Raw genomic sequence first — 26,193 nt, forward strand, 5'->3', positions numbered from 1 at the left:
CGCCGCACCTCTGCGCGCGGGCCAGGGCCCGGGCGCTCTCCCGCAGTCCCCTATCCAAGCCGCAGATTAGTGGCGTACCGCAGCACGCTGACGGCCTCGGAGCGCGGCCGGGAGGCGGGGAGGCGGGTGGGGTCGGGGAGACGACTGCAGCGGAACCTGCTCCGGGCACCCCTGCCCCGCGCCGCTCTCTGTAGGCTGGCGCCACGCCGGGGTCGCCGCAGTCCTGGGCTCCTCCCGGGCCACCTGTGCGCAGGCTAGAGGGCCCGGGAGAGCCCGGATCCGGAGAACTGATCCACTCCGGGTTTCAGAGTCCTGGCCCGGTCCCAGGAGACCGTGCGGGGCAATGGGAGGCCTCCCCACTCACTACCCCAGCCCCTCCCCGGGGGAGCCTCGGGCAACGCTGGGAGGGATCCCTGGCGCTGGGGGTGGCCGCGCGCGCGGCGCGGCCCCTCCTTCCTGTCTCCGCCCCGCCCTGCCTCCGCCCCGCTCCGGTGTTCCAGTCCGGGTTTTGCGGCGCCCGCCGGCCCGCTCCCGGGCTGCGGGCTCCGCGCGGCGGCTGGCTCCGTGCGCGGCGCGGCTGGCGCTGCGCTCCGCCCCGGCTGCATTGCTGTGCTCCCGGTGTCCAGGGGAGCCACGCGCCGCATGCACCTCGCAGCCGGCCTCCCCAAGGCAGCGCAGTCCGCAGGCATGGGCCCCGAGAGCGCCCCGGGCTGGGGCTCTGGGCTGAGGCGCTGAAAGCCGCCCCCACCCCCGCACGCCCGTGGGGCCTCGCGCCCGGCCCTTCTACCCGCCCGCGGCCATGGCCGTCCGGCCCGGCCTGTGGCCAGCGCTCCTGGGCATAGCCCTCTCCGCCTGGTTCCGCGGCTCGGGTGAGTCACGCGCGCGCTCTGGGGAGGCTTGCGGGGGGCCGTACACGCGAACGTTCTCTGCTTTGGTGGGTCCTTACTCGCGCTGCCAGACCCGGCTGGGAGCCCCCCGAGGCCAAACTTTGGGAGGCGGGACGCGGGGGCAGCCTCTCGCTGCTGCGCAGCTTCCCCGCGCGCTTCCCCGGAAGCCTGGGTTCTGCCAAGTCCAGAAGCAGCTGTCAGTGCGCGGGGCTGGCGAGTATAGACGCCCCACGCCTCCGGGAGGGGGAAGTTTGCTGGTTGCCCGGCCCTGAGCAGGGTCGGGGATTTGAATCAGCGCCCCGGGGAGCCCGACTTCGAGGGTCGCAGATAAGAGGGATTTGACCACATCCCAGTGCCTAGGAAATAGAGGAGGAGGGTTAAGATTCCTCTTCACTGTAGCATCTGCCCCAAACATCTACTCACAATTCCCAGCTTGGCACCTAGCCTCTGCCCACGTCCCAGAACAGTGTCCTCCTCTGTCCCTGCCACACATGCTCGCACACGCACACACTCGGACGTGAAGGCGCGTACACCAGCCTCCAGTCCTCGCAGCGCGCACTGTCAAAGCCGCCCTGCCCCTGACCCAGGCTGTGGCTCCGGGCCTCCCCAGTTGGTGTGGCCCAGAGTTGTGTGTGGTGGGTGCGTTGCTGCTTCCCCCTCCCTTTCACTGCACCGCCGTTACTCCTCCCTTCATGTCCCGTTGGCCACCCTAACCTGCTAGGTAACTCGGCCCTTAGCCCACCGCCTTGGGGAGGGGGGAGTTTCCTTACATCCTTTGTCTGCTCTCCCTGAGCTTCCACCTGGGCTGAGCTGTTGGGGCCTCCTGATCTCTGCCCCCCACCCATGTGCTTGTCAGAGCTGAGCCTGTATGTGTATTTGTGTGTGTATGGGGGTGTCATTGGTGTGATCAAGGGGACAGGGGGCTTACCCTAGCAATTCTTGATGCTTGCTGTCCCAAGAACCTAAGGGGTGCCCTCCAGCCTGGCCAGGCCATTGTTAAATCCAGGGGGTGTCAAAAAGGAGCATTGGGGTTCCTGAAATGTGAAGGCAGACTGATTGGAGGAAAACGAGTGAGAGCTCGGATACCAGCCCAATGATTGAGGCTGATGGCTGTTTCCTTAAAGGGTCTCTGTGTGGTGCACCCATCACTGCCTAGCCACCCTCCCCATCCTGTGCCTCCGGTCCTCCCTCTACCCCATCCCCTCCACTCTCCATAACCCCATCATCTTCCCCAAATTCTCACTTTAACAAATCCTTCTGCCCCTTGACCTCGCTTCTAATCCTGACCAAGCTGGGTGTGTGTTCATATAGCACACGTGTGTGTTAGGGGTATGTGTGCAACACTCAAGGGCTGCAGGTTGCACCACTGACCATACTGAGCTGGGGGTGTTCATACTCCTCACACAGGAGAGGTGTTGCCAGACACCAAGTAGGTGCCAAGGAAGTGTTTACCGAGTCAGTGTGTGCAAGGGCTCTGGCCATATCTGCATGTTGCCCATGTGAGCATGTGTGAGGGCTGTGGTTTGGCACGTGTGTCCTGGTGATAATGGGGACTGGCAGTGTGTGCAGCACTGGTATGCGTGTGGCCAGATGACGTGTGTGATATGGCCTGCTGCACATGTGTGACGGTGGTGAGTTGCACAGGTGAGCATGTGAAGATAAAGGGGTCCTGGGTGCTGGTGAGTCAGGGCACCATGGCCTGGGAGAGGGGTGCCACATGGATTCCTCAGGAGGCTGTACAGTGGGGGAACTGCATCCCTGGTTGGTGGAGCACCTGTTGGGTCTGCTCCAAGGTTGTCCAGGGAGCTGGCAGAGGGGCATCCATGCTGCAGGGCTGTCCTGGAGCAGAGCCTGCCTACCAGCATCAACTCTCAGGCCTGTGGGAGAAGCTGCTGAAGGGCATGTAAGGGCCCTTCTCATCTGGGGCCCCTTACTGTTGTTCCCCACAACTCTCAGCAGATATGCCCAGGCACGTTGGCCCTGTGATGACCCCAGCTCTTTTCCACACCGCCCATCAGCTCCTCGGCAAGCGCCAGTGAAAAATGTGTGTGCGAGTGGCTGAAAGAGGGATGGCCAGCCAGGCAGCAGGGGGCGCAGGGGGCCCGTGTGACTGCAGCTTCCTGCTGTCCAGGTCAAGTGCCCACCCTCTGTTGCTTCCTCACACAAAAGCCGGTCCGTTCACACACTCACCCAGTTAGGACCCCTCTATCCCCCCACCTGTCTCACAGGATTTTCCCATTCATACCAAGTCACACAACTGGCACCTGTCCCCACTCCCCTATGGGGCACACACACCTGTCAGTCTCCCTCTCACACAGATCTCCACACTCCTGGGGGGAGGGGCCTATGGGTACTGGCTCTCCCGGAACGTAGGGCTGAGGGGCACTGAGTTGTGGCATTGTCCATCCTGACCCCAACAGTCTTTTTTGGTGGCCTCTCCCTCAGGCCCCATCCCCATCCTCAGGGCTGCTCCTGGACCCTTCTGTCAACTCCCCACCCCAGACTGCATCAGTTGGTTGGGGAGAGGGCAACTTCATTCTTTAGTGCTCAGAGATGCCCTGCTGTCACTCATTCTGCCCTGAGGATGGGGCAGACTGGGCTTTGGGTACCCCCCAGGTATCCCCAGGAGAGGGCTGATCTTCTGATGGGCCTGCCTGCCCCTCTTGCCCATGTTGGGAGGGGTTGCCTCAGGAGCCCAGGGATTGGCACTGATCCATGTACCAAACTCCCAGCCAAGAGGCACTGGCCTGGTTCCTAGGAGCAGCCACCTTTGGCCTTAGCTAGGGGCCCCTCCTGTCTCACATCACTTCCTCCTGCCTGGTGCTGCTCTGGGCCCTGGACCTGTGCACTCAAGCATGTGGTCTCAGAGGCAGGCATTGCTAAAAGTCCCAGTGCTGGGCTTGGCTGCTCTCTGGGGCACGTGTACCCACACACCTGTCTGCCTGGGCCTGCTTATTCCAGGCAGACCCTCCTGTGGTGCCCTCGTCCCAGGGATCCAGTCAGCCCCTCTACCCCCATTCCTCCAGCCTAGGACTGGAAACTACAGCCTCTCTTGACTTTCCCTTCTTCACCCTCACATCTAATCTGGCACCAAGTCCTCCAGTTCAGTCCTACTCGTGACATTGCTCAGGTCCCTCTCCTCCTTTGTTGCCCCCCTGACTAGCCCCTTTCTCCCTCATCTTTCTCACCTGGACCATGTCAGTAACCACCTCAATTCATCGCCCTCCTAGGCTAATGCCCATAGTGCCCAAGCTGGGACCTCACTAGCAAGCCTTCTGTGGCTCCCCAGTGTCTGCAGGTCAAGTCCCACACTGAGCCTGGGGGCCCTTAGGGAATCATCTGATCACTGCGCTTGACTGCACTGATCCGTTGGGAGGTCAGGTGTCCTCCCAGGTTCAGCGGAGGGCAGGCCGGGCATCCACAGCCCCAGACAGGCTCTGGTGTCTGCACTCTAGCTCCTTTTGTCTTGAAGGACCTGGTGCCCCTTGGCTCCGCCAGCCACGCTCTTCACGCTACAGCCCAGTCTTGGCTCTGTCCAGACCTACACCCAGAGCCCATCCTGCTGACAGTCTCTACTCTTCTGCTTGTCTCAGCGCCCAGCGTCAAATCCAAACCCTCCAGGAGGTCTCCCCCAACCCCTCCCAGGGCCTGTGCTGCGGTGGAGGCACACTGATGAGAGCTTTGAGTCACAGGACAGAGCTGGATTCCTCAGCCCTAAAGAGGCATGTGGGGCCTGGTGTAGCTGCCAAAGGCCTCTGGTCCAAGCCACCTCCTCATTCACACCAGGCTCCCCACAAGTATCACCATTCTCTTTGGTGCTGTGACCCTGCTCTCAGCCCCCAACATGCCCCAAGTCACCACCAGGCAAGTGCCTATTTTTTCTCTTCATCTCCTCAGCCTGAGTTTGGGTCCTCGGGCTAGGCAGGAAGAGCTGCTGCCACTGGGGAGGGGACACAAGTTGGCTTTGCCACCCTCGGCAGCCCTTCCCATTCCTGTTTTCTGTGAACACAGACTGGCGCACTCCAGGAAGGCTAGAAATGGCCTGTCCAAGGTGAGCATGAGCAAGTTAAAGCCCCGTCGTGGGGTAGCTGTGCCCCAGCGCCTCATATGGATGACAAACTAGCTTACATGATGGTGTGTGTCTGCAGTCCCTCAGGGAGCTTGTATGCCTGGGTCTGTTGCATAGGAACCTCCCTGACCACCTCCATCCCTCCCAGGCATATATGTGCCCAGATGGGTGTCTTCTCCTGCAAATAACGTCTTCCTGGCTCCCATCCTGCAGACTCAAGAGGCTGGAAGGTGAGACTGAGGGGCAGCGAGCCACAGCATTGCCCATCCTGAACCTGTCAGTCTTTCCTGGTGGCCTCTACCTCAGGCCACACCCCATCCTCAGAGCTACAACTGACATCAACTTGGGTTGTTCTGTGTGGTACCTACATGGGGCTCCTGGCTTCTGAGGCTGAGCTCCACGAAATCTGGCCGTGGGCCCCCACCATGCACACACCACTTAGATGGAGCTTAGCTTCCTGCCATCTATTCTACAGGCCCACCTCTTCACTCCTCTGGTCGGCTCCCATGGGAGTGGCATCGACAAGTCCTCCTGCCTTCTGGGGAGCCTCTCCCTCTCTTCCTGTCAGGTGGAGTAGAAAGGGTAGGGGCTTTGTAAACAGGCCTGGCTTTCAGTCTAAACTGCCTGACATTGGACAAGGAACTTTTATTCCCCAGCCTATTTCCACATCTGTAGGGTGGGTCACGTTTGCTTCCTGGGATTATAGTAAGGAGATATACTGGGCAACAGAGAGACTGCTCCAGGGTGAACCCTAACATGGAACAGGCACCATGGCTTGTTTGTATCCTTCCTCCATATTCCTGTAAGTTAGGACAGAGCTGGGAAGCAGCATTAGGGCCCAAGCCTAGAGATAGGAGGCAAAAATATGTGTTGTTGCTTCAGCCTCAGACAGGAGCCTCAGGGAGGAGTCATTGCTTCTAGTTGGAAGAACCCCCACCTCCAATCTGTATACACACCATCCCCTGCAAGAGCTTGGGCCAGATTCAGACATCAGTTCCAACCGTGTGCCAAAAGCTTTGTTTATGGAATTCTATGAAGGTGATGATTTCGACTCAGTTTGCCCTGAGATTGTGTGCTGATAATCCACTCTGATACGCAACATAAAAACAAAGGCAGGTGGGGGGCCCTGGATATAACTAAATTCTAATCCCAGCCCTGCCATTTGATTGCTGTGTGATCTTGGACAAATCACTTAACTTCTCTGGGCTCTTTGCCTCTGTATACTAAAGGATTGGACTTGATGACTATATTGGGCAGAGGTATGCTGAGGAAGGCTGACTGGGAGCCTGGAGAGATCATGCACTGAGCAGCAGATTCCCCCAGGAACCACTCACACTTGGCCAGTACCTGCCAAAGCCACTAACCACCCTGGCCGCAGCTGCCTGTGTTACCCTAGAACCAGGTGGCTGCTGAGGCAGGGCCAAAAGTTGGCTGTGAAGCAGTGGTGGGAATTGGGAGTCCCAGCACTCAAGTCAGGAAGCAGGTCCTGCTTTAGCTGGTGAACATGCCGTATGGCAAAAACAGGCCTTCTTAGGGCTCCCAGAAGGCCAATGTAGCAGCACCCGATGACCACCCTCATTGCAGACACTGATGTTACATTCTGTAGGCAGCCTTTGGTCCCTGCCAGCAGGTAGAGGAGTTGGTAGAATGTTTTCATTGGTAGACTCTGGGGTCTGTGCTTGGGCCAGGGCTGGGTCTGGGGTGAGGTATGGCAAGTGCCTACAGTGCAGAACTTACGTTGTGCAAGTGCAGGGTCAGCCTCCTTAAATTCTGTGCTCTTTGCCACCCTACCCCTCTCACCTCTGCCCGTACCTCACCCTCGTCCTGGCTGTGGATCCAGATCCTCCCTGCACCTCTTCAGTCTCCTTGTCTATAAGAAGAAGTTGTAAAAGGGCCACCTTGCAGGGTTGCTGTGGGACTTAGGCAGACTGATGCGTGTCAGTCCTGACACACAGCAAGCAGACACAGCAAGCACTGGATAAAAGTTAGCAAATGACATTATTGGATATGGCAGAGGGCACTGTTCCAACCTTGTTTTGGAGGAGGCAGTGCAGCCAGGGGTCAAGGTGGGAGGGCAGAAGTGTGAGGGGAGGCCCCCATTTTGGGGTGGGGGACAGGCCTGGCATCTTTTCTCTGCCTCTTTTGACACCCAGGGGTAGGGCATAAAGCTTTAAGTCCACCACCCCTCCCCACCCCAGCCCTGTTTGAGGTGAGGGAGAGGGTGAGACCCACAGAGATCTGGAGAGGCCTGAATGGCAGCTGCTTATCCCCAGGTGGGCCACAAAGCGCAAGTTGTTGGTCCCATTTAGTTGTGGGAGGCGGCCCTGAAGAGAGCACCAAGGGGCCAGTGTCCTGATGGGTGATCCCCCAGATGCAGGCCCCTCCCAAAGCCTGGATGTCAGAGCTGTGTCCCTCTGGAAGGCTCAGGGTCACCTTGAGCTCCAGGCAAATCGGTGGCTGAGATTTGGGGAGGGGGAGTCAGTCTAGGTTGATAGCAGGAGCAAGGCTGCAGGGCGCTTGGAGAGGAAGCTATGGCCCTTGTATCCCACCTCTGCTCTTCATCTCTCCAGGCAGGACAGCGTGTGGGACCTCTGTGCACCACCCCAGCATGTCCAGCAGGTAGCCTGCCAGGATGTCCCCCAGAATTAGATCCTACCCCTCCTAATTGGGGTGGAGGCTATATAGAGTTGAGGGGCTGTTGGGTTTTCCCACGTCTGCATCTTTCCAGCCCCACATCACCCCACCACCACCAAAAATAGGGTGCCAGGCACTGGCAGGTAGGAGTGCTTCCGTAGGGTCCCCGGCGCGATCAGAGCCAACCCCCTTACAAAAATCCATCCCTACCCTGTTGCCCCGTTGTCTGGGCAGCTTGGCGGGCGGGGGTCCCGGGCTGGAGGCAGGCCTGGGGCTGGCGAGCTGAGGGACACGTGAGCGGCGGTGGGGCGGCGGGTGGCCGAGCCAATGGGAGCCCGAGCCGAGGGGATTAGCAATTAGCCGCTGCGCCCGCGCACAGGGCTCTGGGGAGGGGAGCCCCCCTGCGGCCCCGCACCCCACCCCCCGCCTCCGCCCCTGCTCCAGGCCCGGCTGGGCGCGGTGATGAGCGCGGGGTAAGGTCGGCGGCCGCCCGGCGAGGGGAAGGGGCGGGATCCCTCCGCCCGCCAGCCCGCCCTCGGCCGCCCGCCGGATTAGCGGCTCTTTGTTCGGGGCCTGTTAACAAGTTCCTGCCTGAGCGCTCCGCTGCCGCCCGGGGAGCAGGGACCAGCCTCTGGGCACGGCGGCCTCCGCGGCTCCTCGAGTCCAGGGTAGCCCCCACCCCCGACCGTCCTCCTCGGGCCTCCGGAGACCTGGGCTGCGGCCCCCGCTGGCGGTCTGGTGGCTGTAGGACTTCCAGAGCCCCCCGGGCTGACTTAACTGCGGTCACGCCTCCTGTAGGCCAGGGGCTTCGAATGCGGTGCTCTCGTCGGTTCGTTTTACAGATGAGGCAGGCCACAGCTTCCCTAGGTCCCCACTTCTCCACGTCCCTGTTTCCCGAGGTCCTGGTCATCCTACCCAGGCCTGAGGTTCCAATCCTTGACATCCAAACTCATTCTCCTGTTAAAAGGAGAGAAGCCTGGAGGGAAAGTAGAGAAGCCTTCCGTGGCTGTAGACTGTCACATTTTTTATTCTTAATTTGGTGATAGTAATAGTGGTGTGCTGGGCTCTTCCTGCATCAACTGATCAGAAACTCAGGACAGCGCCAATTGTTGGATGAGAACATTGAAGTTCAGAGAGGTGGCAGGGCGGGGACCTTGTCACTGCTCAACCTGACCCCCTCATCTACCCGAACCCACATCACATGGGTGGAGAGCAGAACCCTGTCCTGTGTGGCCATTACTGTCAGGGCCTTGCCTGGTACCCAAGGACATGAAAGACAACAGGAGAAAGTCAGGGGACCCTGATTCTCTCTGACAACTTGGGCTAATCCCCTCTTCTGGAAAGTGAACCCGAGCCTGTGTCCCCCTCTACATCATGTCTCCTGGCCACACCTGGGTGTGGCTGCTTCCTAAATCTGAGTAGGGTGGTCTAGGCCACAGGACTTGGATTATAAAATGCTCTGGAGGCTGGTTTTCCAACTTGACTGGGGCTATACATCTTAAGGTGGCTGGGGCTATTCAAAGCCTCTTAAAATGAGGAGGGAGCCTTCCCGGTAAACTCCCCAAATGGCTCTTGGCTCTTCCTTCTGGGGTCACATAGGACGGCTTCCCCCTTTTCAGTTACGTAAGACAGGGCTCCTGCCTGGACCTCTCTGCTCTTTCCCAGTCCAGACATCTCCAGTCCTCTCAACTATTCATCATGTTGATGGTTCTGAGACGCCTCTCTGCCCCCTACCTCCTTGTTACGTGCCTCTGGATGTCAGTCCCAGGAGCTCACTCCACTGTGACACAATGTCTTAGCCTGGACTAGCACAGGATACTACATGCATCTGTTGCAGATGTTGGAAAACACAACCCAAACTGACTTAAGCAGAAAAAAGGAGACTTATTGGTGCATGTAACTGAAAGGCCAATGGTAGCTTTGGCTTCAGGCATGGCTGGATCCAGGGATAACAATGTGACCAGGATCCATCCCTCATCTCTGCTCTCTGGGGCTTTGGCACCACTTTCCAGCACCCTCTCCACTCATAGTCCCAAAGTAGCTGCCAGAACTTACCAGGGCTATATCCTTGCAGGCCCAGTCCAGGGCATAGAAAGAACATCTCTCCCCTCAGCCATCCAATAAATGTCCCCATCATTCTGAAGTGGTCAAACGCAAGTGCCAGGAAACATGAGCCAATCCCCAGAGCCAGGGGGTATGGTTATGCAGTTAGCTTGAACCCAAGCCACCTATGCCAATGTCCTGTTACCCATCCTGTTTGCTCTCACTCACAGTTTCCTGTCCCCTGAGAAGTGATGGGCACATTGTCTTCAGATTTGACCAGTGTGTCATCAATACATTTTGCCCAAGTATTTAATAAAAATGCTGAGCCAAGGACACAGCCCGAGGCTTGAAGGTAAAGCCCGGAATCTAGATCAAGTATTAGCTATTTAATCAGCTGTCATAGAAAACAATGTTGGCTGTTCAACAGGTTTTGCATTCCTTTAAATGTGCTGTCATCTGGTTCATATATCTCCATTTGCTGATCTTGAGATAATTTATCAGGTGCTGGCTGAAATCCAGACACACTGTTTCCCGTCTAGCCCTGATCTACTAAAACTGTAACCCTATAATAAGGGAAGCTGGTCTGGAGGGCTGGGTCTGTGGAGGTTCTAGCAAGTCTCAGTGTGCCTGCTTCCCTTGGTCACCTGCAGCTGACTGGGAAGCTCCACCAGAGTCATGCCTGGAGCCCGCAGTGGGTTCACCCGGCTGTGGCCGTTTCAGTGGACATTTTTTGGGTTGGGTATTTTTTCAGCTTCCATTCCCAGTCCCACCCAGGACCCCACCACCTCTCCTTTGTACATGGCTTTAGTGGGTGTTTTGGGCACCCCTTCTTCTCAGCCTCAGGGCCCTAGTGAGACAGGTAATCTCCCCTGTCCTGGTTCCCTTCCTGCTTCAGAGCCTGCTTTTTAAGCCTCTTGTCCCTTCTCATGACAACCCAATTGCTCACTAGTACTCTCCCTTTTTTGCTTAAATTTGAGAACCAGTTTTGTTGCTTGCATTTAAAGAATCCAAACTGATGCATTCACCAAATCCAACTTTCTTCCTCTTTTGAAAACAAGATTGCAGCTCTCGCATCTCCTGCCCCATGACTGCTTCCACTCCCACTTTCTCAGAGGTCAGCAGTGGGGTTCAACAGGCCCCCTGCCAGGACCTGGGGTTTGATATATTAGGACCAAGAGACCTGAACTCATTCAGGACAACCACTCAGCCTCTCCTGAGCTCCTCTCCTTGGTCTCCAGTACTTTCTTCCTAGAGTTTGTCCTGCCTCTCCGGTTCGGTGTCCTCAGGTGCCAACAATGGTAGGGTGGGAAAGCCAGCTCCCCGGAGGCCAGCCTGATCTGTCCGGTCCTGGTTTTCCTCCTCCAAGCTCCCTACCTCCTCACCCCTGCCATGTTGCTTTGGCATTTCCCACAAGCCTCAGCCGGACCTGAGCTCAGCCTCCCGTGTGCTTCACTCTACATCTCTCTCCGGTGGCTTTGTCTTGGTTTGGGGCCATGTTTCCATACTGGGTGTGTCTGGTCAGAATCGGAGCCTACCTAGATGTCTTGGAGCTGCCCTGACACTTTTCTAGAGATCTTCTTCTTCCAGATGCTTTGGGATCATTCAGCCAGGGGTCCTTTTTTGAGTCCTGCCTCGTCTTCTCAAGACCCCTTTCCTTTCAGACCCCTGGCTCCACTGGGGCACCTGTTTTTGACGTAAATTGCCTGAAGCCTGCCACCCAAAGGCCAGGACGCCCTTCTGAGGGTAGACAGCATTCCCTCCTCAGCAGGGCCATGCTGGTAAATGTTTAACACTTAAATACTCTGGGAGAGCTGGGGGACCACTTTGCCAATTTCCATGGTGTAAATACTCCCACTATGGCCTATTTTAAGGTAGCTATGTGATCTCACCCAGCCTGCAAAATTCCAGAAATTTTAATGATGAGCTCTTGTGAGCCAGGATGAGATGGCTCCAGCACGCTGATGTTCATGGCCACCCTGGCCCTCTGAAGAAGTGGTCACAGGAAGGGAGTGACAGGCTCCTCAGGCCTCTGCCTGCAGGACCCTTCACCTCCCTAGGCTTGGAAAAGCCTCTCCTGAGTACCAGGCTCTTTGGTGGGCTGAGGGGTGGGGACCCAGCTGGTCACTGGAGACACTACGAGCTGGGGCTCTGCAGCTGATGATGTGTGTTAGAATCCTAAGCTGGGTGACCTCAGAGAGGTAATTTAGCTCTCTGCGCCTTACTTCCTCATCTGGAAAATGTGGATAATGAAAGTTTCCTACCTCACAGGGTTGTGAGGATTGGATGAGGTATTCCATGTGGAATGCTTAGCCCAATGCCAGGCCCACAGTAAATGCTCTAAATGGTGCTGCTGCCGACACTGACCAGCAGCAGGTATGCCTACTTGGGGGCTCCCTCTGTGACACAGCCCTGAAGCATGTGTGTGTGGTGGGGGACACAGGGTCCTCGGCTAACAGCACTGACAGTGTCAAGGGCAGGGCCATGTAGGTCTAGAATCTTGGGGAAGTGCTTGTTCTGGGGTGAGGAGCTTTCATGAGAGGGCTTGAGAAGGAACGCTGATGTGGTGAAGGATAACTCACTGGAGTGACTTGGCCAGGTATGACTCCTGACAGCCTGGAAGCTGGGTGGGCCCCCAGAGCATGCAGAGCAGAGAGGGTGCAGGGCCCACAGTGATGCTGAGAACCCAGATGGACCACCCACCTGCTGGCCTACAGCTTGGACTCTGGCTTTGGGGCTGGTCCCTGGCTGCATCCCTTCCTCTGCCCGAGTTATGGAGGCCACCGGACTGGGGGGGGGGTTGGGGAGGGACTCTGCCTGGGACCTTGGCATGTGGTGGGAGTGGGCCAGAGGGTGAGGGGGGAGAGCGTGCAGGCATTCCCTGGGACAGCACATGTACAGGGAGCTGGGAGGCACAGCCTGGCTGGAGCAGACAGTGCCTGTGGGGGACCAGCCAGTGACAGGGCTGGCTACATCACTGAGCTGCGGAGTGACAGGAGGTGAGCAGTGTTTAAGGAAGATTAATCTGGCAGCGTATGGAGGATAGATGGGAGCAGGGAGAGGCTGGAGGCAAGGAGACCAGCCAGGAGGTTGCCATGGTCATCCAGGCAAGAAATGATGAGGCCTCCGTTCCCAGCAAGCAGGCATCGGGGATGGAGTAAGAGAGATGGATGTGGGAGACATTGAAAGGAGGAGCCTCTGGATGTTGCATGTAGGGGGGTGAGGGACCAGAAAGAGGCAAACATGATTCAGAGCTTTCACGCCTGGGGAAGTGATGTCAGAAGCAGTAAAAGGATGGAGAGCTGTGATGGGGGAGAAGCCAGAAGAACTAGAGGGCTCTCCCCCCAGGGAGCTCCACCCCCCAGGCACTGTCCGGAGCGTGGCTGTCAGGGCACTTTGGCCACAAGCAACAGAAGCTGGCTCTGGCCAAGTTAAGCAAAGGAAATGTAAGAGAAAGTGATCAGGGTTCACAGATGCTGTGGATAACCAGGGGAAAGACTTAAAGTCAAGTCCTAGGGGAGAAGTCCTCAAAAGGTCAGGGTGCTGATGGGGTTATCTTTTTTAATGAAGGGATGGCAGGTGGGGAGAGTGGATTTGCTCTGTTCTAAGTAGCCCTAGAGGTTAGGTCAGGACCCACAGGTAAGAGATAGGAGGCTAAGAAAGACCTTCCTAACAGGCAGTGACACAGGTGGCCTTGAAGGCAGCGAGCTCCACATCCGTGGGGCTGTTGAAGCAGGCAGGCCCTGTCAGGACCTGTCAGGGAGACTGGGATGGACAGCAGGTGACCTTGGTGAGGCTCCATGGTAAAGGTGAAAGGACAGGGCTTTGGAACTGACTTGGACTCCACTGTCTGCCCCACCCTTACTCACTGCCTTGGAGAATTTCTTGCCCTTTGGGAACTGGAGGGATGATCCCATCTCACAGGATGTTATAGTTTCTTTGGTGCCTATTGTTTTGACTACTCAGCACACATTCTCAGGAGCACAGCAACCCCACCCTTCCTTAGGAGACCTCATCCCCAGACCATGTGGTCCTGGCGGGACTGTCAATCATGACATGCCACCTTCCCCCCAGGGAAAGGACTTTCGTAGGTAAATCCTTATGGACATCCTGGGCACTGTGATTGGTCCAGAGTGGCCACATGACCTGGGATGAGCCAATCAGGTTCCTTCTCATGGCTTTTCCCACCTGGAGGTGGAGCAGTCACCCTCTGCCTCTGGGGTTAGCAGCTGTGAAGAGTCAAGTGGGGATGTTGGGTTGGTAGCAGCTACTTTCTCCTTGTGTAAGAAGAGCCTGTCTGGCGAGGGACTGAGGCCAATGCACAGGGAGATCAGAGGCAAGCAGACAAGGAGACAGTCCTGGTGGCCTCAAGGCCCCAGATATTCAGGTCCCTGTGGCTTTTCTCTCAATCCTCTGAGCTGCCCCAACAGCCTTCCCAGCCCTGAGCCATGCACTTCCCACTCTAGGCTTATGCCAGTTTGAGTTGGGTTTTGGTACCCTGTACTTAAAAGGGGCCTGGCACAGGATCCCAGGAGGAAGACAAGACGATGTGAGCACAGCCCCCACCCAGAGGTGGCCAGGTGGCAGTGTGCTAGGCATTCAGTCTCCAGGTGGAAGATACAATGTTCTAAAAAATAGAGAATTCATATAAAAATCTAGGTTCCAGGCTTTCCTTGAAAAAATTAGATGTGGGCACTGAGAGCCCATGTTGCTGGGTGGGCAGGAGCTGGAACCTGGCTGTCACCTCGGCAGGTGTGCATACCCACTGCCTGTGCACCCCTGCTGCCTATGCACACCTGCAGGCCATGCCTGCCTGCTGCATTTTCCAGCCTGCACGCAGTGCTCAGTACGGGGTAGGAGCTGAGGACATGTGTAGGCACATCCCCCACCCTGCTCCTTCCAGTTCTAAAAGCCTGTGTTTGGGACCTTAGATTTCACCTATTCAGTTTGAGGTGGTGGTGGATAGTCAGGTAGAAATAACTAAAAGATTACTGGAACCCAGGGCCTGGCCCTTTGAGCTGCAGTGATGGCAGTAAGTGGAGATGAGAGGCCCGTTCATAAGGAGCTGGTCATGAGCACTGTAAGCTTGAATCCCATTCTAAGGAGTGATTGGGGAAGGCTGCAGCTGAGATGGAAAAGGATGATTTGGGGGGAGTTCTGAGGAAGCCAGAAGGAGGCCAAAGAGAGAACAATAGAAGCCAGGGAGAAATTTAAAGTTTTGAGGATGACAGGGAGGAAGCCACAAGGAAGGCTGCAGGGAAAGACCAGTCAGATGAGGCCTGGAGGACATGTGGTGGGAGGAGGCTGGGAGGGACCACTTAGGCGCCTGTGCTCTGGAAGCAGGAAACCAACAGTAGAGAGCAGGGAAGAGGTGGGTGAGTAGGGCGGGAGGCCACTGGGAAATTGTAGAGCTGGGACGGAAGGATGTTAGGGCCAGAAAGGTTCCGGATCAGGTGCAGGCTTCAGAGGAGGGACCTGAGCAAAGGGAACAGGGCCGGGACATGCGTGCTGGTTTAGCATCTGCAAGCACTTGCACATCAGCCATCTGTGCATAGGCCTAGCCCCTCCGAGCACCATCTGTGGAAGGAACAGGGCAGAAGGCCCAGGCCCCCAGTGAGCTTTTGAGGAAAGTGGAGAGGATGAACTGGGGACAGGGCTAGGTGAAGATGGGGGCCCATCAGTCACTAATTAAGCATTGATGGGGGACCTCCTGTGGGCGGGCCCTGCATTAGGAACTGTGGACATGCAGTGAGCAAGGCAGGCACCCTACCCTTGAGGAACTCACATTCTAACGGGAAGAGGTGACCATAAACAAGTAGGTAGATAATAAGGAATGCTCTTCAGGAGTTGCAGACAAAGAGGCTGCATGACCATGGAACCGTGAGTGAGCTAGATGTGGGTCTTCTGGGTGGCAAGTTAGACTGGATGGGGAGGCCTCTCTGAGGAGGCAACACGTGAGCCGAGGCCCAAATAACAGGAAGGAACCAGCCATGGATGCAGAAGCCTGGAGGTGGGAATGAACCTGGTTACTGAAGGGACCGTTGGGTCTGGTCACAGGGAAGTGTGGGGCTGGGCCAAGCGGAAGCATGACTAAGCTCTGCCTGTGCTCATCTATGCTATGTGCCCCCGGCTTCCAGAAAGGCACAGAGTTGCCGAGGCAGATCTGATAAGGCCAGTGGGCGTGAGGTAGGTAACTTGGAGGCAGAGTTGCTACACAAGACAGCCCCAGACTGGGGTGGCTAGACACTACCATGGACTGGGGATCCGGAGACCTGGGTTAGAGTGTGAGCCCCGGGCTGGACATACTCCTCTGATTCCTTTGTAAAATGTGGAGAGTGATCCAGAATGACCCAGGCCTGGGCTGTCATGAAGCTGATCCTGAAGCAGAGCAAGGGTGAGGGCAGGGGACAGGGGAGGATGTGGGAAGAAGGCAAGGCAGGCCACTTCAGCACCGCCCTGCAGTCTCAGTGCCTGCCCCCCACCACCTTCCACTAGCAAATGCAAGCCCAGAAAATGAGTTAAAGGAAGTCCCATAAATTGAGATTCACCCCCTTCTCAAGTACTTTGATGCATATACATATGTATATATATATACATATTTAATATAAATATTTAATTGAGGTGAAGTTCACATAACAAAATTAACCATTTTAAAGTGCACAGTATAGTAGCATTTAGTACACTCACAGTGTTGTGCAACCATCACCTCTATCTAGTTCCAAAAGATTTTCATCAGCCCCAAAGGAGAGCCAATTGGCTATCACTCCCCACTCCCCTTTTCCCCCAGCCACTGGCAAACACCAACCTGCTTTCCACCTCTATAGATTCCATTCTGGGTATTTCTTGTAGATAGAATCATACAATATGTGGCCTTTCATGTCTGGTTTCTTTCAGTTAACATAATGTTGTTTAGGTTCCTCTATGTTGTAGTATGTGTCAGTGTACTTCACTCCTTTTTATGGCTAAATAATATTCCATTGTATGGATATACCCCATTTTGTTTATCCATTATCACCCATTTGAATTTTCTGCCTTTTGGCTATTGTGAATGATGCTGCTTTGAACATTTGTGTGCAAGTATTTGTTTAAACACTCATTTTCAATTCTCTTGAGTATATACCTAGAGTAGAATTGCTGGGTCATATGCTAATACTAGGCTTCATTTTTTTGAGGAAATGCCAGACACTCCCTCAGCAACTGCACCATTTCATGTTCCTACCAGTAATGCAGGAGGGTTTCAGTTTCTCCCTATCCTAACATTTATTTCTGCTATATTAAATTCTTACAAAAATTGTTTTCTCCTCTGTTAGTGCTCTTGCTTGGTTTGTGCCCGAGTTCATGTGGAGCCCGCCTCCAGGCCAGCCAGCCCTACCTGGTGTGGGAGTCGTGGTCCAGGACCGGCATCCAAGGGCAGGTCAGGGGCACTGGGACAGCGGCAGGCAGTGGGCAGGCTGGGTGGCAGGGAGGAGGCTAGCCTCTCTCCGCCGTCTGAGCCCTGTTTGCATCCCTTCCCCCTCCCCCTTTGTCTGCGCGCACCCCAGCCAGGAGCTGCCCTCACCACCCCTCTGCTCCAGTTTGTGTGTGTGTCTCGTCACCAGGATAAATGTAGCTGCAAACAATGCAGCGGGCTGGGTGCTAATTTGTCAGACGCAGTGTGTGGCTGTGATTCCGAATACATTAACATTTTCACATGAAATCATTTCAATTTTTAGTGATTAAGAAGTATTTGTTTTAAAGCATCAGGGTGATTTACTGAGGGCTGGGGGGGCATGGGGGTGGGGGAGCCCCCAGGTGTATGTCATTTGTGGGCACCAGCACAAAGAGAGCTCATTCCAGGCACTACCCCATGCCCACCCATGCCCACCAAGGGCTTCCTGGGCATGGAGTTTGAGGGGGGCAAGGAATAGGCAAGTTGGAGGATGGGGGGGTATAGACCATGTGGTCTAAGGTCCCTTGGGGATACCGGGACCCAGAAGCTCCAGCCCTACACCCCTACCCTGGCTTCTTCCCTCTTCTCCATGTCATTCAGCCTCACTCAGAGTCACCTCCATAGAGAGGCTCCCTCTGGCCCCCAAACTAAGTAGCAGCCTGTCACTCTATCTTAGCTTCTTCAAACCACTTAACAACATCAGAGGTGACCTTCTTTAGTGACTTGTTTACTTGTTTATTTCCTCCTTCCCCACCACCATTAGAACATAGACTTTTGGGGGACTGTGGCCTGCTCACCACTCTGTCTGCTGTGCCTAGAATAGTGCCTGGCACTAAGTAGAAGCTCAGCATTTGTCAGGTGGTGGGTGGGTAGGTGGGTGATTGTCAGAGGGTGCAGGAGACCCCCTCACCATACCATGTGTTCTCTTATCCTGGAATCAAGCTCTCTGTGTGACTTGAAGGATCCCAGCTCTTCCCAGGCAAGCCACCTCCAGTGTGCCAGGCTCAGAACACCTGGAAAGTACAAGTTCATTAGCACTGGGGCTGGTACTCTCAGGCCTCCAACCCTCTCTTCCTTATTCATCACCTCTGCTCTTTGGAGCCTGCCTGTGCCTCCCTCTCCGGGTGGATAGGATCCACCATTAGGGGTTCCCTGGGGCTTTGGATAGACCAGGTCCTCCAGGTCCTAGCTGCTGCCAGCCCTCTCCTCCCCTCCCCGGGGCTCCCAAGCAGAGTGGCCCTTGCCAGAACAGCTCACAGGGCAGCTAAGATCTGGGCATACAGAACATACCCGCAGGGGGCATATGTGTGGCACGTTTCTGCTTGTGTACTGGCATGGTGTGGCAGGACATGTGCAGAGTTTCGCCAAGGGAGAATCAGGCTCCTGCAGGCCTCTCTCTGTAGTGGCCCTTCCTCACCCTTCTGTGCCTCCCAAACGTCTGTGGCCCTGTACCTAACACCTGTACCCCCAGACAGAGCCCTCCCCCACCCTATCCCAGTGAAAGGAAAATAACTGGTAGCTTTTATCGTTCAGCAGAAGCAACATCAGAAAACAATTATTGTTTTAATTACCTGCTGTCGCCGTACAAGACAGGGAGGTTGTAAAGTGTGATAAAATCTTTCATGTTAATGGACTGCCAGCCTGGGCCAGGGTGCAATTTATGGGACTGCAGCTGGCAATTCTAGTCAGCTGGTTTGGAGCCCCCTAAGCCTCCCTCTCTCTGTCCCTGAGGCCAGGTCTCCAATGCCAGGGGCTTGGGCACCCCTTTTGTCCATCATCCTTCTACCGACAGCAGGGATACACCTTCTCAGCCAGGAGTGTTCAAGACAACATGTACACAGGAGTGTCCTGGAGGCTCTGCCCCTGCAGGGTGGATCTTGGATCAACCTCTCTTTCTGTTTCATGGAAAATGTGCCAGTGTTGGGCTGGGGCTGACATGTGGGCCTGTCCCCCTAAATAGGCCCTCTCCCCATGACCCTTTTAGGCCGTGGCCCTCCCATCCTGCAGCCACACAGGGCCCGTGCCCTGGGCACCACCTTGGACTCCACTGCCTAGGGCTGATCCTTCCCTGGCACTTGATGGTGGGGCCGTTCACTGCCTCCTGGCAGAGGACTCATCTGTCCTCCCCTCTGCCAACCCCACCTCACTGCGTGCCTGCATCTTCCTAAAGCATATCATGGCCTCCCGCTGCTCGGGTACAGCCCTGCTTTTTCCCAGCCCTTTCACACGTTGGCTCATGGCAGCCCTGTAGAACTTTGAGGCAGTGTTGTCATTATGCTCCCCATTTTACAGATGTGGAAACTGAGGTGTGTAGAGCTCAAGGGTTTGGCTGGCAGTCTGACTTCAGAGGGCTGGTCTGAAGACTCAGTGGGGTAACAGTTGTGAAATGCTTGGAAAACTGCCAGGAATAGAGCTAAAATAGAGCCCCATCCATTTTAGTGTAAGAATAATTCTTGTTGTTATTGCTGTTCAACCTGGAGCAAATCACTTAGCTGCTTTAGTTATACCTCACTTTCCTCATCTGTAAAATGGGGATACTGCTCTCCTATCCTATAGAATGAGGGGATCAATTAAGTCTGTGTCATAATGTGTGGCTTAGGGCAGGGTGTGTAGTGAGAACTCGGGACCCATTAGCTGTCCTTGCTGTTGCTGTGGTAACAGTGGCAGAAATTGAGGCTGTGACAATAAGTCGAGTCCATATTATGCAAGACCCTTAATGCCCCACCAAGGAGCTTCAAACCATTCTAGAGATAATGGGTAGCTGCTGAAGATGTTAATTCAGGAAGACAATGTAATCAGATCTGGGTTTTAGAAGGATCATGGTGGCCCAGTGGCAGGTCAGTGGGTAAGCGATAAAAGCTCAGAACCAGAATGGTCCAAATGAGGGCTGGTGAGGCCTGCCCCCTGGCTGTGGCAGAGACAGTACCAGAGCTGTGGTAAAGGTGGGAGGGTGGGGCTTGGTACTCCCCAGCAGAGAAGTGAGAGGAGAGTCAAGGGGCTGCACTGGGCTGGCCTCCGCCAGGCTTATACCTTTTCAGATCCTCTCCTCTGTACCTGGTGCGAAGCACAGAACTGGCATATATGGTGACCACCCTCTCCCCCAGGATTCGGGTGATTGGCTAAGTCCCAGGGCACAGGAGGAACATCTGGAGCTGACGTCAAGTCGGGGTAGAGAGAGGCCAACTCAGAGAATCCACAGGCCATTGCCCAGGACTGGGGTGGGGCTTGTCTGAATGACCTCAGGAGCCTGGCCTGGGCGGGCCTGGGTGCAGGCTACAGGTCACTCACCTGCTCATTTGTTCATTCCTCAACTCATGTCTTCAGCAAATGTTTGCTGCACACCCTCTCTGTGCTGGACTCTCAGCTGGAGCCTGGGGATGCCTGGAAACACAGTGGAGCTGCACACCCTCCTGGAGCTGATGATGTAGCGGAGGAGGTGGGCAATGAGCCAGGGAATAAATGAAGAAATGAAGTAATTGCATGCTGTTGGGAGTGCAGAGGAGAAAAAAGAAGGCGCTAAGACAGTGTCCCCCTCCTCACTCCTCCTCTCAGTCCCTGTCCTGTCTGCCCATGAGAAGTGGCTCTCGGCTCCCCAGCGCTGCCGCCGAGATGCATAGCTGGCGTTAGCAGCCCAGCCTGCGCGATATGTCTCCCTGTCTCCCCTGGATTACTTCCCCCATTTTGGCCATCATTTCAGAACTCTAATATATTCCCTGGGGGCCCAGGAGGGGCCATTCATTTAAAGATCTTTCCATGGAGCCTTCTCCTCTGAGGACCCTGAGGGGAAGAAAAACGCCAGGAGAGGATGAAAAAGAAAACAAGAGGTGTCTGATTTCAGAACTCCCAAGCAGCAGGACAGATGCAGAACCCAGTGGGGCCCTGCTTGCTCAGAGACATATCTATCCAGCAGTGTAAGTGCCTTTTGCCCTCCCTCTCCCCCTCTGCATGTGACCCTGCAGAAGCCTGAGCCCCCCATCCCACCCTCCCAGGGAGAGGCTGTCCCAGGTGCTGGGAGATGGTGCACTGACTACAGCTCAGTTTGCCAGTGTCCCTCCCTCACCCCTTCCCAGTTCTCTGAGAGGGCTCCTGTGGAGGCCAGCCTGGTATCTCCATTCCCTGGCTCTGGGCACCCCCCTGTGCCAGGGAGCAAGGGGAGACATGCCAGTGTGGCAGCCCCAAGACAGAATGGAGTATGATAGGTTGACAGGCATGCTGGGCCCTGGCTGGTGCTCATATGACTCTAGGCTGGGAGTCATTCCTCCTTTGAGATTTTTGGCAGCAGTTGCTTCTCATGAAAGTGTTGAGAAATCTCAGTCCCCTGCCTGGTACTTAGGGCAACTCTTAAACTCTGTAGGCAGTGTGACCAGAGAGAGGTAACCTCAGGGTGGCTTGGTGAGGTGACAGGTGTTCTCATGCATGACATGAACCTGAGAATGGGGCCTTTGGCCACAGGCTGGCTTGTACACCTGGAGGTGGACATTGGCATTGCTGTGACAAAGGAAGTATGTGCCTGTGGGTGAAGGTAACCTCAGTGCATGCTTAGAAAGTAGGGATGCCAGCCCTTGGAGGCTCAGGGACATTTGCCAGTCCTTCCCCTCTTCTAAATGTGAACAGAGGCCCCCTGCCGCGTCCTGTGCATACTCAGTGTGTAAGGCTCATGTGAATGCCTCCAGATGGGGGCACCTGGGCATCTAGGTGGGCCCCCTGCCAGTGGCTGAGAGAGATCCTCCTCCAGGATTGTCTAACCACCCCAGTCCAAATTTCAGGAAATTCCCTGATCCCCTCCCAACAGTTCCAGATGCTCCAGATCCTCTGATCCATTTCTCCCATGTGCTGGCATTTCTCTGCCTGGCTCCATCCCCTTCCCTCCTGTCAAACATGAAATCACTGAGCTCCTTAAAAGGCAGTGCCAAGTCCCATGCAGGTGTGTGAGTGAGTGTGGAGGGAAGTGTGGTGTGAGGGTAAACACTTGTGAGCGCGGCTGTAGAGGCACCAGCATCCATATAAATGGATGCATTGAAAGTGTATATGTGTCCCTCTGACTCTGTATCCTAAGTGTCCCATGCGTAAGTGTGTTTTCGAAATGGATTCATCTGGAACTGGAAGCAACTATTTTATCATTGATAAGGAGCTGACAAAGAAAGGAAACAAAAGGTCTGAATTAATAAACAGTCTTCTGGATAGAGAAGTGTAAGATGAGAGCTCAGCCAAGAATTGGAGCTAATCTTTTTTTTTTAACATTTAAATAAAAGATCTGGAAGAGAATGTGTATAGTGAAATCACCAAGTTTGCAGTTAAATCTAAACTCTCCTGGGTGGTAGTAAAATGCCAAACTGGTGAGGGATAAGCTTTAGGAAACGCTTATCTTGAAAGGCAATGGGCTGGGCAGAGAATGGCCAGTGAGTTTTAGTTCAGGGAAAATAATGTGGACAGTGTCTGGGGGAGAGTATTTGGAGCTTCTTTCCTAAGGAGGAGCCCCAGATGGGCACTAGAAGGCTGGACATGGTTGGGAAGGAAGTTTGAAACATGCCATAAATGTTCCCTCCTCCCAACCTCCCGACGCATGAGTGAGAGGCACCTGCACCCAACAGTCTGGTCATGTCTCCATAGGGGAGCACCAGCCCGAGACTGTGGGGGAAATGTGGGTTTTAGTACTAACTTATGTGATCTGAGTAATTCATTTCCCTTCCTTTACCCTCAGTTTGTATATCTGTGAAATGGAGGTAAAGATCCCTGGGGGCCTGCTTAACAAGGGTGAGAGAGCGATCTCACACAGATAACAATGTGTAGGTGACTGTAAAGTTCAGTACAGCTGTGAGTGGTTGCTACTGAGAGAGCTGTGATGAGAAGGGAACTGTCGCATAAAATCAGACTAGCTCGCCTGGGACAACTTCAATGTACAGAGAGAAGCTAAGAGGAAATATGGTAGAAATCTATAAAATCAGAAATGGCACAGAGAAGGGAACGTGGGCTCCTTCACTGAATCCCAGCCTGACAGAAGGAACTCCTCCCTGCTCCTGGCCCCCACCAAAGCTCAGGAGAGGTAAGTTTAAAACCAGTAACAGGAAATCCTGCTGCACTCAGCAGGGAATAAACTTCAAAAATTATTTCCCCTAGAGGTGATACAGGCTGAAAATATAAATTGCTTCCAGAAAGGTTTAGATAAATTCATGGATGGCAGAGTCAGAGTGGTCCTTGGGCAAAATTAGAATGTTGGGAGGCCTCCACCCTGTGAGGATGATGTCAGAGAAGTCTCCGTCAGAGCCAAACACCTGGTCCAGACCTAGCTCCTGTCTCTGTATGTGTGTGTGAGTGTGTATTTAGGACTCGCTTGTCCCTATATGATGAGGATGGCTCTCCTCTCACCAGTCCACCTCGGTTCTGAAACTTCCTTTACTTCTTCCACAGCCCCTCACCTCCACTGCTGATACCTATACCCTCCCCATCTCTTGATTTCCATTCTCACAGTGCTGACCTGTGCTCCAGCTTGCCCCTACCATCTCACCTGTCATCATGGAGCAGCCACCCCCTCCCTCTGTGTGCTGTCTCCTGGCACAAGCACTTTGCCTGGCAGTGCCTATGGGCCGGTGAAGACTGGAAGCTCCTGCCAGGCCCTCCAGTTAATACTGTTGGCATGTAGCCTCTCTCTCCAGCTTCCTGCCCAGAACCCATCTCTGCTTTGCTCTGGCTGCCTTTCCCAGGGTCCCCATCAGAGTCTGGGTGAATGAAGGCTGACATTCAAGCCCTTCAGAGACCCACAACCCTGGAAGTCATGGGCATCCAAGGATGGACTGATATCCACACTGGGGACAGGGTTGCCATCAGGGAACAGGCCTACCTGGGTCTGTGCCAGGTTATCTGTCTCATACAGAAGGTCTTGGGGGACTGACATTAGCAGAAGAGGCAAGGTTATGGATTCCCCACTGTGGTTCCTAAGATGCTTTGAGCCTTTTCCGAGTCTCCATGGATGGGCTAAGAAGCGAGCTGTGGGTGCTGTTTCAGCACCACTGGTAGCAGTCTTGGACACATGTGCTTTCAGCACCGTGGACAGCTCTGCAGGTTGCCCCCTCCAGCTCTTGGAACTGTGCTTCTTAACCTCTGCTAGCTCCCCTGTGGACGTCCTCGCCACCACCTCCAGAGAATTCATTTATCCATTCGCCAAGTTATTGAGCAGGTACTTACTATGCCACTGTCTTAAATGTTGGAAGCACATTACTGAATGAGACAAATACTTGTCCTGTGGACCTCCCATTCTTGTGAGTATGGACTCCCACCCCATAGGCTTCCATTGACATTCAATTTGTTCCAGGCAAGGTGGCCTGGCAGGCCCGTGGAGGGTGAACAGATTATGCTTTCTTGCAAACCTAATTCTCCTGCCTAACTCGTTGGAGGTAGCTGGAGAGAGAGAGAGCAGGGATTGGTGAGGCCCAATTCAGATGGCATTTTAGGATTCTAGGAAACCAGTGTGATCCAGTCATGCCCCTGCTGAAAACCCTTCCATGGTTCCCCAGTGCCTATGGTAGCAAATAGCAGTGCTCCCAACTTGTCATTCTAGCCCCTTGGTAAAATGTCCCTGATCCTTCTTGCCAATGCTGTCTTCTTACCTCTCTTCTCATGTTTGCCACACTCCAGACAAACTGGATTCTCAGTTAAGAATCTTTTGGTTGCAATATGGCAGAAAACTCAACTCAAAGAGACTTAAACAGTAAGTGGATGTTATTGACTCTTGTAACTGAGAAGCCCAAAGGTGTGGCTGACTGTAGGTGAGGCCCAATACACAGGCTCAGACAATGTCACCCTGGAACTACTCTATTTCTCTGCTCTGCCTTCATGTTGGCTGTATCCTTGGCCTCAGGACAGCCGCCAGCAACTTCATACCCTCCCTGTCCTGGTAACAAAATGACTGCCGCAGCGCAGCCCTAACATCCTCACCCCACCTCATTGGGTCGGGGGGGGGAACAGATGTCTCCAGGGACCTCATTGGCTCCCAGGCCCCTCCCAGACCAATCACCATGGCCAGGGCAGGAAATACAGTCAGCTTAAGCCAGTCAGGGCCCACTCTCAGAGCTTGTCCACACAAACCACACAGCTGAATATGGGACAACAGGGGATCCCTGAAGAAATGGAGCTGCTGTTTGGAGGTTTGGGGGAGATGGAGGCTGGGGAGGAGTCAGCAGGTGTCCAATCATTGAGCCTATTTTCTTTTCTGCTTCTGTGATTTTGCACCTGCTGGTCCCCTGTTGTCCCACCTACTGGTACCCAATGCCACCTTCAAGGCCTTTCTCAAAAACTACCACCTTCCCAAAACCACGCCCATCACTTCCCCAGGGAGTCACATCTGCCCCCTCTGATCCCTTACCACACTTTGTTCACTTCTCCCCTCTGTCTTACCATTGCCTGATCTGCAAGCAGTGAGGGGAGTGGATGTGCATCCCAGGGCACACGGCTGGAGCTGGGTGATGGATGGCTGCTATCACACTGGTTCAGTGGGCTGGGATAATAGCATCACTGGGCCATAGGCAGGTGGGAGAGCTGGCTGGCTGGGTGGGCCCAGGGCTGTCCCTGGTGCCCAGGTCCACATGGCCTTGGATGTCCCCTGCCATCACCCCCAGGGAGAGCCCAGTCTTCTTCAGGCCTCTCTGGCATTGGCCATGGATGAGGGAGCTTGTGGAGAGAGAAGGGCTTGTAAGGACCCTGCTGGTCTAAGGGAGAGGAGACTGGAGCTGAGTGTCAGAGGGAGGGGGAAGAAACTCAGAGGCACAGGGGGGCAGAGGAAGGGGCCAGAGTTGTTATTCATCCCCCCCACCAAGGCTTACAGCTACCCCATGAGGTACAGCACCTTTCCCTTCCATGCCCTTATTTTAATAAAAAGGTGGGCTCATCGAGGGGGTGACCATGTCTCCTGATCTCTCTCTGTTTGACGGAGACTTTCATCCTGTTCAGAAGCCAGTGATCTGCAGCAGAGCTCAGGGTCGCCAAGGGCTCATGTGAGGGACAAGTGGAAATTCTCTGCCCCATGAGAGCCGTGAGCACTTCCTAGAGGGAGCTAGTGGGCAGGACAAGAGAGAGACTTCTCCCCAACCTGGCCCAGGCCTCCCCGACAACCATCTCCTAAATCACTAACCACAGGGATT

The 26,193-nt window shown here is 54.9% G+C and overlaps 1 protein-coding gene across 3 annotated transcripts in view; it reads left to right on the forward strand.

Annotated features, from left to right (window-relative positions):
• The first annotated feature begins 507 nt into the window (after positions 1–507).
• Positions 508–26,193, forward strand: part of UNC5A (unc-5 netrin receptor A) — a 59,250-nt gene continuing 33,564 nt past the window's right edge. For all 3 annotated transcript variants that reach the window (XM_017668557.3, XM_017668558.3, XM_017668559.3), the window contains exon 1: positions 508–869. In XM_017668557.3, the coding sequence (XP_017524046.3) occupies positions 800–869 (70 nt within the window). In that variant the 5' untranslated portion in view covers positions 508–799. The remainder of the gene's footprint in view (positions 870–26,193) is intronic.

Source organism: Manis javanica, chromosome 1 (genome assembly GCF_040802235.1).
Source record: "Manis javanica isolate MJ-LG chromosome 1, MJ_LKY, whole genome shotgun sequence".
NCBI lineage: Eukaryota > Metazoa > Chordata > Mammalia > Pholidota > Manidae > Manis > Manis javanica.